General features: G+C 53.6%; 1 protein-coding gene across 1 annotated transcript in view; it reads right to left on the bottom strand.

The window, feature by feature from the left end:
- The window catches only part of TPCN1 (two pore segment channel 1), a 52,019-nt gene that overhangs the window by 10,859 nt on the left and 27,948 nt on the right, over positions 1–13,212 (bottom strand). The window contains exons 6-18 of the mRNA XM_015586778.2: positions 12,586–12,716; positions 11,589–11,677; positions 10,075–10,109; positions 9,495–9,553; positions 9,153–9,252; positions 7,112–7,228; positions 6,732–6,856; positions 5,893–5,941; positions 5,301–5,364; positions 4,235–4,279; positions 1,948–2,004; positions 1,814–1,867; positions 802–874 (exon numbers count right to left, since the gene is read on the bottom strand). Of these exons, the coding sequence (XP_015442264.1) occupies positions 802–874; positions 1,814–1,867; positions 1,948–2,004; positions 4,235–4,279; positions 5,301–5,364; positions 5,893–5,941; positions 6,732–6,856; positions 7,112–7,228; positions 9,153–9,252; positions 9,495–9,553; positions 10,075–10,109; positions 11,589–11,677; positions 12,586–12,716 (998 nt within the window). The remainder of the gene's footprint in view (positions 1–801; positions 875–1,813; positions 1,868–1,947; positions 2,005–4,234; positions 4,280–5,300; positions 5,365–5,892; positions 5,942–6,731; positions 6,857–7,111; positions 7,229–9,152; positions 9,253–9,494; positions 9,554–10,074; positions 10,110–11,588; positions 11,678–12,585; positions 12,717–13,212) is intronic.

Here is a 13,212-nt window from a genome sequence, read left to right as displayed (position 1 = left end):
AGCGTGCCCGGCAGAGGCCGCGGCCGCCCGGCTGGGATGCAGCCGGGGTCCGAGGCTGACGTGGCCAGGCGCCACCACAGCACACCCCTCGGGGTTAGAAATGCCCAGTGCCGCCCCACCCTCCACCCCCCCGAAGGTCCTGCACTTTCTAGTCGCAGACGCCGGCGACCCCCGACCCACGGCGGGGAGGGGCGGGTCACCCGGTGGGGTTCCCTCTCCTCTCTGGATCTGCAGGAGACCCCGGAACAGCACGCGTGTGGTTGGCTGTCCGGCCCGCACTCTTCTCTATTTATTAACTCACTTTGTCTCAGGACCCAAGACCTCGTGAGTGCAGCCGGATTTCATGGGTGAGTTAACTTGAACGGGTGGCACCTGACCTCCTGAAATCTCAGTGGAACAGGGGAAAGGGCCACTCGGGTCTCTCACAGCCACCGGCTTGCTGTTGCCCAGGGGAGGTGGTGGGACCTCCTTCTCTGTGGGCAACGTGGGTTTTGGGGGAAAGAGCTTGGTTGTCGGGGATGGTGTGGGGATGAAATGACTCAGGAAGGGCCGGCCAGTCGGAGGACCCTCAGGCCGTGTGCAGGAGGGACGGGCAGCGGGGCCAGGGAGAGTAAGACAAGAGCCTGACTCCAGGAAGTGCCAGAGCCAGAGGCAGAACAGAACCAGGAGACAGAGGCCGTGACCCGGCCTCACACCTTCCTTCTGCACATGCGGACGTGGCGTGTGTGCTGTGGGAAGCTCAGGGAGGCCAGCGGCTTTCGTCAGCCTCAGACGTGGCTAAGAAATGTGCTCCCCACTTACAGATTCCATCCGGAGGACAGGTATTCAACGGGGCCCAGGCCGGCGACCTTCAGGAACAGCTCCACCCCGTAGACTGTGAACGGGGGACAGGCGGTTAGCAGCAGCCCCCACCACTGGCTCCCACACTGGGCCTGGCTCAGCTTCCTCTCGGAGATCCTTCTGAGGTCTCCAGCCTCCCCTGCAGGCCGCGTACCCTCCAGCCAGCCACGTCATCCCATGAAACCCTGTGACAATGCAGGCTCCAGGAGAGGGCCAAGCCCAGATGCTAGTCAATCGGGGCGCCTTGCTAAGGAGAGAGGCACGCCCTCCCCCTCTCTGGGAATGGCCCGGCCATCTGTCTGCTCATCTGACAACTATTTCCTGCCCCTCTTCTGTGCCAAGCATTGTGCCGCACACGCCCTCCCCCTCTCTGGGAATGGCCCGGCCATCCGTCTGCTCATCTGACAACTATTTCCTGTGCCAAGCATTGTGCCGCGTGTGCTGGGCGTGCGCAAGCGAAGCTCACGGCACTGCGCCTGCTCCAGCAGGGCTTAGCGTCTAGACGGGATGCGAGGCTGAGAATGGGTAACGATGGGGCAGAGAGCTCGGGGACGTGGAGACGTAAGAGGAGGAGGGACAATGTCAGGCAGCGTGGCAGGGGGACAAGGGCACCAGGCAGAGGAAACAGCCCGTGCAAAGGCCCTGAGGCAGGAAAGGACGCGGGGCATTGGGATCAGGAGGGCTGCGGACGGGGGCGCAGGTGGCGTACAGGCCAGAGATGAGGCCGAAGAGAAGGCCGAAGGGGCCCTGTGCGGCTGGGCGACGTGAGCACCCCAGGATGGGGACGTGATCTTTGGGACCGCGGAGAACCGTGGAAGAGTGTTAAGGCGGGACGGGGGTGGGATGGAATAAAACTCAATTTCTGCTCCCTTCTTGTTAAGCTGTCCTGCTTTAGAGAAGAGCCACGAGGTCCGAAATCAAATGAAAGCCAGTGCTTAAGACGAGCTGGTCAGCAAAGCCACGTCAGACTTACTAGTCAGAAAGACGAGATAACTCCAGGGCACGTGCTTGGAGAAGAAGTTCCCACCTGTAAGACAGAGAGGCAGCAGCTCGAGAGGCGGGTCAGGTGCGCCCACAGGATGGGGCCAAGCCCCGAGCCGGGCTTACCTTTCAGCATGAAAGTCTCCACGAGGACCCAGAGCCCGTTGACTGCCACCACCAAGTCTGCAATAGACAGGTCCATGGTAGACAGAGAAAGCACAGGTGGGCATGGAAATGTGTAGGTCACACCTGCAGGCCCCGGTTCATTTCTGGGCAGAGAAGGGAGCAGGGCCGCTTCACATGCCCACATGATAGGTGGCTTCTCTCCGCTGACTGCTTTTACTACATGAGCTAAATGACCAGTGGATTCACTGAGAAACAGCTACGGATGTTTTAAAACACCCTCTACGTCACGCCATAGGGCTATCGATGAAGATGTTTCGGTAACACCTACAGATTATTTCAAGTTGGTTAAAAGATGGGCGATATACAAAGGGTTTGCGTCTTGAGAGCGTTTGCTTTTCCCTAGAGATGTCTGACTCTAAAATGACTGCCTCGTCAGCAAGGTTGCACACGCACTTGACCTTTCACCTAGCCGTCCCAGAGAGACTCCAGGAAAAGCACAGCGCAGGCATGCACCGAGAGCCATTCACCGAAGAACTGCGTGTGATCACAAAGACCTGGAAACCACCTACGTGATCAATAGGGGGCCGGCTGCACAAACTATGACATGGCCATGAAAAGGTGTACTTCGGCTATAAAAAAAAAATGAGGACCATCTCTATAGAATCACTCCGGCGGCGTCTCCGGGAAGTATTGTGAACTGAAAAAAAAGCAAGGTGGAAAAAAAAGTGTGTAAAGTACACTATCGTTTAAGACAGGGAGATGTGCGTATGTAAAGTACACTATCGTTTAAGACAGGGAGATGTGCGTATGTATTCATCTTAGAGTTGAATACAGGCCCAGTATGTATTCATCTACTTAGAGTTTTTAAAAAAGGCAAGGGTGAACCGTAATCAACGTTTCCCACTGGGAGAGGTGACAGTATGTAAATGAAATACTTCATTTTGTAGATCCGACTTGGAACCACGGACACATTTTACATAATTATAAAACGAAAATTCAATGGAAAAAGCAAGCCCTAAGACTCCAAAACAAAATGAAATAAGGACACCTGAATGCGTACCCAGTTGCTGACATACCCACAGGGAGAGGAACTAACTATCCCAGGTGCCCTTAAAACACAGGGTTCTGGCTCTAACCCCTGGAGTGGTGCTCCTGGTAATGACATTGTCGGGGTGGTGTTGGTGCTGTTTTTCGGAGACTGTTGTGTGTGCTGTGGGATGAAGCGGATGAGTCTCAGTGTCAGTGTTGCTGGAAACCAGGATTTTAAGCCTGGGAATCTAGATATGAAAGGGTGATGAGGCTGGGTAAAACCCCTGTAGTCCTGAATCTGACTCAGTGTCAGTGTTGCTGGAAACCAGGATTTTAAACCTGGGAATCTAGATATGAAAGGCTGGGTAAAATCCCTGTAGTCCTGAATCTGAATTAGGACGGTCAAGATAAGCAATATATTTTATTAAAAAAAAATCTTTCCTCTGTCCATGGAAAGCCCAAGAAATGGTAACCAACTCCAAGCTATAAGCACCTCCGGCATCTCAGATTTTGGTCTCTAAACACCATTTTCCACTAGTGGAGACAGAGCTCCTTAGAAAGACTGACCGACTCCAATCAAGCCTCTAGATTAGTACTGTCTGAGAGAACTGTCCGTGACAATGAGAATGTCCTCATCGGTGCCACCCCATTGGTAATCACTAGCTCTCTGTGGCTGAGTACTCGAAATGTGGCTACTGTGACTGGGGAACTGAATTTTTAATTTTCATTAGCTTCAACTCAAATAGCCCCATGTGGCTCGTGGCTGCCACATTGGACAACACAGTTCCGACAGAACTATCGAATTACAGGGACTAAGTAACAGAGGACATGCCAAACCAAGACTGAAGGACAAATAATCCCGTTTCTTCAACTACATAGATATTGCAAGAGGGAGAAAAAGGGATGGAAGAAAAACCTACAGATTAAAACACACTTAAATGATATATCTGCCAATCACACACTGCATGTAGTTCTGGAATCCATTTCCCAACAATCCAGGTCTAGAGAGGGGATAACGAGCCGGAGTGAGGGTGTAGACAGACAAGGCAGATTGGCCATCGGATGATAATCGTTGAAGCTGGGTGACAGGAACATGGATGCTCGTTATAATCTCTCCACGTTTATACATGCTTGGAATTTTCTATAATAAAAAAGTCAAGACTATGACTGCGGGACGAAATCTCTCGCCTCTCCAGCTTCTAGAACAGTCAGAGACTCAGGAGGGGAGGGGCCCAGGGCTGTGATATTTTGCACTTACACATGAAATACTGGAAGGCTTTGGACTTCACGAGGATATTAATTCCTAGCGGAAGAGAAGAAACGTCGGCATTGAAATTTTCATACGGAAGCACACACGCCCCTACTACGTACTTCACGCATGGCAGCGACCAGTGTTTTTATGCCCCGGAGTGAGAAAGGAGGGGCCTGTTCTAAGACTGACACTCAGATGCCCAGACAAGACTGTGCTGAATGACCGCTCTGCGGAGAGCCTGGGCCACCTGGAGCCGGGACAGAGCAGAACAAAGCTTTGTTGACCACTGCCAAAACCTAAATGACTGCTGGCCTCAGCCTGAGACGACTTACTCATCCACTTGACTATCATCCCAGTGGAATGGAAAACCGCCTAAAGAATATGGAACGACAGCCGTGCCCCAAGCCCTAGCTGTGGAAGAAATCACAGGACAGCACACACCGTCTTTACTCTGGTCCGTGGCGCAGACCCAGGCTTCGGGCTTTTTGCATGAGAAGCTCCCTGTGAGCCAACCACACCCCCACGTGGAACTTCAGAACTGGTATTAAATGAAGAGTAAATAATATGGGCTCCTTGATTTTAAAATTTTGAATTTATGCTATGAATTTATACGTATCCACTAGCTATACGTCCTGCCACAGGAGAATGGGCAAAATACAAAATAACAGGCAGGTTCAGAACAGAATATGTAATGTAATTCCACGACTGCTTTTCAAACGCGCAGAAAAACAACCCACAGAAGGAAACACATTAGAAAATTAACAGTGGTTATCCCTGCGTGGGGGATTCTCATTGCCGTCTCATTATCTGACTTTGTAAATTTTCTTTGCTGAATGAGTATCCCGCGAATGTCTTTTGGTTGGGTTTTTACGTTACTGATTTCCTTCCTAATCTAACACTTATTTCCCTGCTGGGGTAATCACGCTGTCTCTTACACACACACACACACACACACACACACACACACACACACACACCCTGAGCATGCTCTTCCAGGGCTTGTCTGTCTGTGGTCTCTGGAAACTTCCATCTGTCCCCAGCCACCAAGGCACCATTTTCAGCTGAACCTTACCTTTGAAGATGAGGAACGCTGTCCTGGGAAGCTCATCGAACCAATGCTCCTTATTTCTCTTTGCCTGACCAGGAAACAGGGCCATGGGAGAGAGGGTGTTAGGGCCAATGACCGGAACACGGGCCCGAGGGCCAGGGCGCCGCTTCCCTTCCCTGCTTGCCCGGCCACCTTGGGGAACAAGGTGAACATTCAGGGATCCGAGCAAGAACAAAGCTGGCCGATGTGCACCGAGCATCAAAATGGGCCAGGCACGTGCATCCTTTTTACGTGATCTTGAAAATAACTCTGTAGGTCGGGATTATTGTCAGCCCATTTCCCAGGAGAGACAAGCTCAGGAAAAGTTTGATAACTAGCCTAACGTCACATGGTGACAAATGAGGTCTGAGATTCTGTGCTCTTGACTGAGACACTACACTGCACGTGAATGGGCAGAGGTGGGGAACAGGGCTACCTGGCGTCCCTGCAGTGCCCAGAGCTGAGCTGTTCCAGCTGGGAAGAGCTGGACCTCAGGTGCCTCTCGGCCCCACCCCCCATCCCCAACACTCACGGGGCCGACTGCCTGCTCCCTCTCTGGTCTTGAATGAACACTCACCTTCCATTTCAAGGCGGCGACTTCGTAGATGTCATAAAAGTCCTTCAGGCTGTCATAGCAACATGAAAAGGCAAAAAAATCAGAATGCTCCCACTGAGCTTCAGTACCGTCACTCACCTGCCTGTGGTCACCTTTAAGGGGTCAGGGCGGGAGGGATGGAGAAGACATCTGGGAGGCCCAGCACATCGGTGCCCAGGGGACCCTGACCTGCAGCCATTTTGATCTCTTTCCTCGAGGTGCTATGAATACTTAATCCACTTGGTCTACACTGAGTGACAGCTTCGCTCCCCCTGACAACTATAACTCTTGTACGGATGGGGACTTACTAATGGAACGATTAAGACTAAGAGTTCAGCCCAAACAGACTCGCTCCCTCTCGTCTCTACAGCTGACCTGCTTCTTTCCAAATCGAAAAGAAGGGCTCTGGTCATCAGCAGACCAGGAGACCGAGACAGCCCATCGAGGTCTCAGGGCCAGTTCTCGGAGGCTGTGCGCGTGTGTGTGTGTATATCCCTTCCATGGATCTCATGCAACTGCCCCACCTCACTCATGGCTCGAGAGTGGCCAGCCGGGCCAGTCCATTTATAGACCAATACGTTCCTTTTTTGTCAAGCCAGCTTGAATTGGATTTGGGCTGGACTTCAGTCACTTGCAGAAAGAATCCTGACAAACACATTCCACATATACAAGAATCTTGAAGAAAACTAAAGGCTCTATCTAACAAGGCTGTTTGGGTGTCTGTCCCTGCCCCCAGCCCCCGTACCCTCTCAGGCCCAGCTCCCTCCCATGGGTGCCTCAGAAGAAGGGCCACACCGCCCCTACCTGGCCTGTGCTCTTACCTGAGCAGAGGTGTGTTGCTCTGATTCAGGGCCTTGAAAGTAAGGTAGCGCTCCCCGGCACTCATCCGGGGCTTGTAGAAGCGCATCAGGCCTTCGAACTGCCTGTAGGAGATGCCGGCAGGCCTCTGGGGAGAGAGGGAGGATGGCAGTGTCATCGTGGGAAAAGACAGAGCCCAGGATGCCCCCTCCCCTTGGGGGCAGCCACTCGGGGTGCCCAGCAGAGCACGAGACCCCAGGGCACCCCACTCTTTCTTTTTCTCCGCAAAGGCATGACTCCCGCTTTCTAAAGCTGCCACTCCTACCCTGCTTAGGGGCTGCCCAGGGCAAGGGACGGGGAGCAGGAACCAAGCTCTGCTAGCCCAGCCCCCACTCCTCCCTACCCGCTGGCTGATGAGCAGGCGGTAGGCATGCTGGATGGCGGTTCGCTTGTGCAACAGCAAAGACTTGAACTTGCGTTTCTCGATGTCGTTGAAGGTGTCGAACACCACGGCCAGAAGCTGTGAGGGAAGAACACAGAGACCTTGTCTCTCCTGCATGGCGGGACCTCAAAAAGTCAGTGAGTATGTCCTCTGCTCTCGAGGACGCTCTCCCACACACTCCAGAGAGGAGTTTGGGGAGACCCTCCCATCTGCCCCTGCAGAGAAAGGCCATTCATTGCCACCTGTGAATTTTCTCCCTTCAGATACGTGAAGACATCGTATTACATTTTCCCCTGGGTTCTTCTTCTCTCCACCTACAGCTTGTTCTCAGCTGAGCAGTTTTGTAAGGAAAAAAAAACAGCGAAGAAAGAACATGCTAGGTCCTACGCCCGATTCAGCTCAGCACAATGGCAGGGGAGGCTGAGTCCGTCCTGAGCCTCCCAGCCTCAGAACAGGAAGGAACATTGCAACATGGGATGCCTTTTCCCCAGTCCCCTTGTTCCCTGTCCCAGCAAGTCACAGCTCCATGTGCGGCCCCCAAAATCAGGGAAATGACGAGGCCTGCCTGCAAGGGTACAGCCTTCTGGAACCAGCTGATACCAAAGTCGATGCATTAACAGCACAGTCTACATCATCTGAGGGCGACGGGCGGGCAGGAGCAGGTTCTCAAAGAAGCCTTTTTGGAAGCGCTTTCTCTTTCAAAATATTTTGAGAAGAAAGACATAGATTTGGAGGGAAACTCTCTTGTCCTTTCCACCCCTTCGAATGGGCCTCCATTATTTTCCCGTTAAATCGAGGGAGGACCAGTAAACTTTTTTCTGTAAACAGCCTGATAGCAACTATTTCCGGCTCTGAAAGCCAGATGGTCTGTTGAAACTGCCCGACCCTCCAGCTGTAGCAGGAAATCAGCCCCAGGGGGTGCGTAAACAAATGGGCGTGGCTGTGTGCCAATAAAACTTTATTTACAAACGCAGGCAGTGGACTGGCCTTGGCCGGCAGGCTGCAGTTGGATTTGCACGGCTCGAAATACATTTCAAATTAAAACAAATCGATTACACATCATCTTTTGTTATGATCCTAATCTAATAACAATGTATAAGAACTGTAATGTGGCTAAAGAGCTGTTTCTTTTGGGTTTTGAAGAATGAAAAAAGAAAATATTTTCCTTTTGAAGACTTCAAATTCTTAAGAGATCTCACATGTCTACTCCAGAGAAAACGTGTTCCATTTCTATAACTGGTACAAGAATGCAAGACTTAGTAAGAGCCTCTCCCTGATAATTCCGACACTGACATGTGATCTCAGCACCGTCTCATGGCCTCATCTCAGCTGACAGCAGGAACATTCCTGGCAGCCAGCCAAGCCTCAGAACACCTCCAAATCCCCAGCATGCATGGGGCTTCACGTTCTCCTTAACGGAGTGTGTCCTGTATTGGATTTTCTGATGGAAGCGATAAAAGGGGTGGAAATACACAAGACGTTCCGGCACGTGGATGCAGCAGGACGGCGGGCGTGGTTTAGAGCAGGGCTCTGCACTCAGACCAGCTCGCCTGGCCGCCTCGAGCCGTGCAGCTGCAGATGAGTCACTCTAGCTGTCTGGACCCTCGGTTTCCTCATCTATAAATTGAGAATCGCACCAGGACCTCCAGGGTTTTTGTGCAAAATCATTTAATCGTCATAAAGCACTTCGCATGGTGCCTGGCCAAGGCTTCCTAAGTGCCAGCGCTAATAGTTGTGTCTGCTGTGAGAAGGAAAAGCCTTAGCGTACACTCCAGCACGGTCCGCAGGGGCCGTGGTACCACCCGCAGAGGCTGCTACCCGCTGGTAACCAGCTGAGCGAGCTCAAGTCCCGACAGGGTGTCCGCCCGCCACACCACACCTGACTACAGTCTGGGACCCCTTCCCCTGCCGACGGCAGTCGCTGCTTCTCCGTGGCCACGGTGCCCGGTGCGGCGCGGGCTGGGAAAGCTGCTCCAGCGGGGCGGGAGGCACGGTCACTCACCAGGTTCATGATGAAGTACAGCTCGATGGAGAGGTACACGATGAAGAAGACGCAGGACCAGGGGTTCCGGGAGTATGAGGGCATCATCACGTCTGGGAAGCTGCGTTTGCAGAGCGTCACTCGCGGGGCCCGCGTCTGCCAGCCTCCAGCTTCTCTGACTGAGGACATCTCTCTTTCTGCCTTCCCCGCCCCAGCCCGCCTTCCCCTGCTCTCACCCCACGGGCTTCAAGCGCACCAGGCTGCTCCCATCCCCCACTGAGAGGTGGAATATTCTGGGCCGAGAAGGAGAGAAAGCCCTGGGCACTCGCAGAGGGCAGGAGCCAAAGCAGAGCCCGCACTTACTTGGCGGTGGTCAGAAGGACGAACAGGCTAACGATGCTGCTCTCCAGGGTGCTGAAGTACTGTCCGGGAAAGGAGGCAGAAGGACACGTTAGTGCCAGCCTGGGAGCACAGGCTGCAATGGGCCACCTGGAGCGCCCTGTCCTCCCCCCTCCTCCCCAGGAATCCCTGAGGAATGGCAGAGGGATGAGCAAACGTGGAGGCTGGAGGTGTCCGCCTTCCTGACTTCTGTGCTCCTGGCAGAAGCAGACAATGAATGGACTTTGGGACCTTTCTCTCAGAGAACTACATGTTTGCACAATTAGCTCGGTTCTCCTCCACTGCTCCTCCATCAGAATGTTCCCATGTGCCAACTCTGATCCTGGAAACGTCGTTCTCGGGACGGGAAAGGGGATCTCCTCGGCGCTCAAGGGACGAAATGGCTCAAGTCTGGGCGACGGGGACTCTCAGGGGCCATAAGCTGTGACGGGAAACCAGGCAGGGCGCCCTTCCTAATGTAGCTAGGGGGTCAGTCCAGCCACCTTGTCTGAGGGGAAAGGCCTCACGTAAAGGAAGAAACGGACGAAACATGGCGATTACTTACGGGGTCCGACGGGTTGGGGGAGAACAAGTAGAAACCTAGAAGGTGGTGGAAAACAGATCGAAAAGCGGGTTAGTGCAGAGGCCCCAAATCCAGACATCGAAAGGATTGGACCGACGACTGGAAACGGGAGCAGTGGGCTGAGGGGTGGCAACAAAGAGAGGTGGGGACGGTGGCACTCGAGAGGCCACCGGCTCCGGCTAAAGGGAGCAGGTGCTGCCGGGCACTGGGTAAATGCAGCTATTTGGAAATGTGGCCCCAGCACCATCGAGTCTATTATTTAAAAAGGCTGGAAGTCTGCATTTTCGTGTAAAAAACAAAAACAAACAAACAAAAAAAACATCTGATTTTAAAATGCTGACTCAACATTTTCAGACCAAACAAAACTCATCCACAGGCTCGATGTGGAATCCAGGTGGCCGGTTTACCAAGCCTTTGGCTTTGAGACCACGACGGCCAAGTAACGATTCCAAAAGGACCCCACTGCTCCCCTGCAGCCGAGGGTCCTGGGCATGAACACCACTCCTGTCCTCCCTCTTGGAATGGGCTACTCCTTCGAGTCCTAAAAACCCTGGGTGGGAAAAGGGAGAAACTCTGTCTGTGGGGGAAGTCAGCCCCCTCGGAGCACAGAGGACGTTCCACTGGGACTGGGGTGAAGGGGAGGTGGAAGGGGAGCCAATGGCTCAGGACGGATCGGTCACAAGGGCCGGGGGCTGGCCTTAGAGTCAGGGCACGCTGGCTCCACTGTCTTCACCATGCCAGGACCAGAGAAGGGACCTCGGGCTTCCTCACGGTGCTGCGAGATCTCTGCTGTCCAAACCCTGTGTCTGGGTGTGGGTGTGGGTGTGGGAACGCCTGGCCTCGTCTGAAGAGGCCAGGCCTCCTCGGGGTTAGAAAGGCCGAGGCCTTGCTCTTACATCTAGTGCAGCTGAAGCGTGCAGACCTTCATGTCCGCCATACGCTGCCGAGAAACCGCCGTGTGTGTACACCAGGAAACACACAAGAGTGTTGGTTGCAGTGTGACTTGTGATTGCGAAAAAGGGCCACCAACAAGAGGACAGAGAAATAAATCCGGGCATGTTCACCACACTCCAGTGCAAAATGAACAAACATCGTCTCCGTGTATCCACACGGATAAAGTTCAAACAGATAATGTTGAGCGAAGAGCACCTTGGAGAGGGACACGCACGTTACGTAACTATTTATATAATTTTTTTAAATATGCAAAGCAACAATACCATTTGCTTGTTGCTTCAGGAAACATGAAACTATAAGACATGCCTGGCGATGCTAAGCTTAGGACGCAGTATCTCGGGGGGGTAGGGCACCGAGATCATGAATAGATACGAAGGAGGCTTCCATTTCATTTCTAATTCTTCGTTTCCTAAGCGGGAGCCCATGGGTGTTCATATCATTCGTAAAACCTTTCTGAATTTCTCAAACTGTCAAAGTGAATTTCTCTTCCACTGTGAATTGCTTTTGGAGACCGCCTGGGTCCTGGGGCGCAGGGAACTCACCGAGGATGGCGAAAATGATCATGAAGAAGAGCAGCAACAGGAGGATGTCCATGAAGGGTGGCAAGGACTGGAAGATCTGCCGGAGGTTGCTGGGGAGGAAGACAGGGCCGGGGCGGGGGGTGGTGAGGTGCAGGCGGGGAAAGGCCCAAGGAGCGCGGTCTGGGCCTCCTCAGTGGGGTGTGCTTTTGTCAAGACGGGAGCCTGGCGTGCCTGACTCACAGAACACTAAATCCCATTGTGCCCTGGCTCGTGACATTCTGCTTAGTGTTGTCCTAGATGACTTCCACTCAGTGGGTGGCGGGGAGAACGGAGGCAGGTGTAGCACACACAGCTGCCCCCTCCTGCCTACAGAGCCCAAGCAGGTGTGTGCCCCGCAAGAGACACAGGGAGCTGCAGAAGGCCAAGTGCATGGCCTTGGGCGCAAAGGTCAGCTTCCATGAGAGGTGGGAAGCATGAGGACAGTTCGGAGCCACCTAGTCCCAGGACTCTAGTGTCCGGTTCTGAGGATGGGCACAAAGAATGAATTGCAAGTCCATTCTCATCAACAGCACCCCAGCCAAGAGAGCTTCTGGACGGAGTCTTCGAAACTAAGTTTAACTCTAGGCTGATGGCCTGGTTTGAGTTCGGTCCCCTGGTATCGGGGGAGGTAGAGGACAGTCTGTTAAGTAACGTAAACTTTGCCAAGGTGCCTGCTTTAGGCCGCCGCTGCTGCTGCATTCATGCAGATAATGTGCTCGGAGAGAGAAGTCAGCCCCAGAAGACTGTGGGTAGACGGGAAAGAGCCCTGGACCCAGAGTGAGGACACCTCACCTTCGGCTGGAACACCACCTTCCTCTGTGTGGGAGGAACGGCAGCGGGACGTGACTGTGCTTAGATTCTACCACATGCAGGATGGATCTTATCGTTACTTGACTCACTGGGTCCTGCTCCACTGGCCCAGAGGTCCAGGCTGGGCCATGATAGCGACTGTCTGAGCAGCTCCTCCCCCAGGCCTTACCGCCGGACGCCACCGCAGTACCGACAGTCCACCAGGAAAATGCAGCGCAGTGCCCGGGTCACCCGCATGTGCGATGTCTGCCGTACCAACACCACGATGGCCTCGATGAACTGCACCGCCAGCACGGAGGTCTGGGGATGGACAGGCACGGCGCCGTGAGCTCCTCCAACTCCCGCCCCCCAACACCCCAACCTGAGCGCTGGCTAGATCTGCCCACTCTGGCTTCAAGAGACCCTTCCCTTCTCTTCAGCTCTCTCATACTCAACACAGAGCAGCTCCTGGAGAAGAGCCCTCAGGGCTGGCACAGACGTGTTCCCCCAGGAGACGAAACCTGAGAGGGACGCTCCCAGCAGCTTGTCGGATGGCATTCACTGAGCAAAACCGCCACTCTGCCCGGCCACATCTACCCACCTCTCCCAGCGTGCACCGCAATGGCCCCTGAGGTCTGCAGTGCACCTCAACCTCCCATTCCTCGGGCTCTGGATCAGTGTGTGTGCTTTTTGCACCGCAAAGCTCCATTCTGACACATCCCTATTTATACGCCTCTCTGCTTCACAGACAGAAGGTGTCCAATACTGGTTACTGATCAGAGACGGCTTGGAGGCCAGAAGGAACTGGCTTTGAATC

Source organism: Pteropus alecto, unplaced genomic scaffold (genome assembly GCF_000325575.1).
Source record: "Pteropus alecto unplaced genomic scaffold, ASM32557v1 scaffold113, whole genome shotgun sequence".
NCBI classification, from domain to species: domain Eukaryota; kingdom Metazoa; phylum Chordata; class Mammalia; order Chiroptera; family Pteropodidae; genus Pteropus; species Pteropus alecto.
Note: the sequence above shows the minus strand (reverse complement) of the source record. Positions and strands in the feature narration are given on the sequence as shown.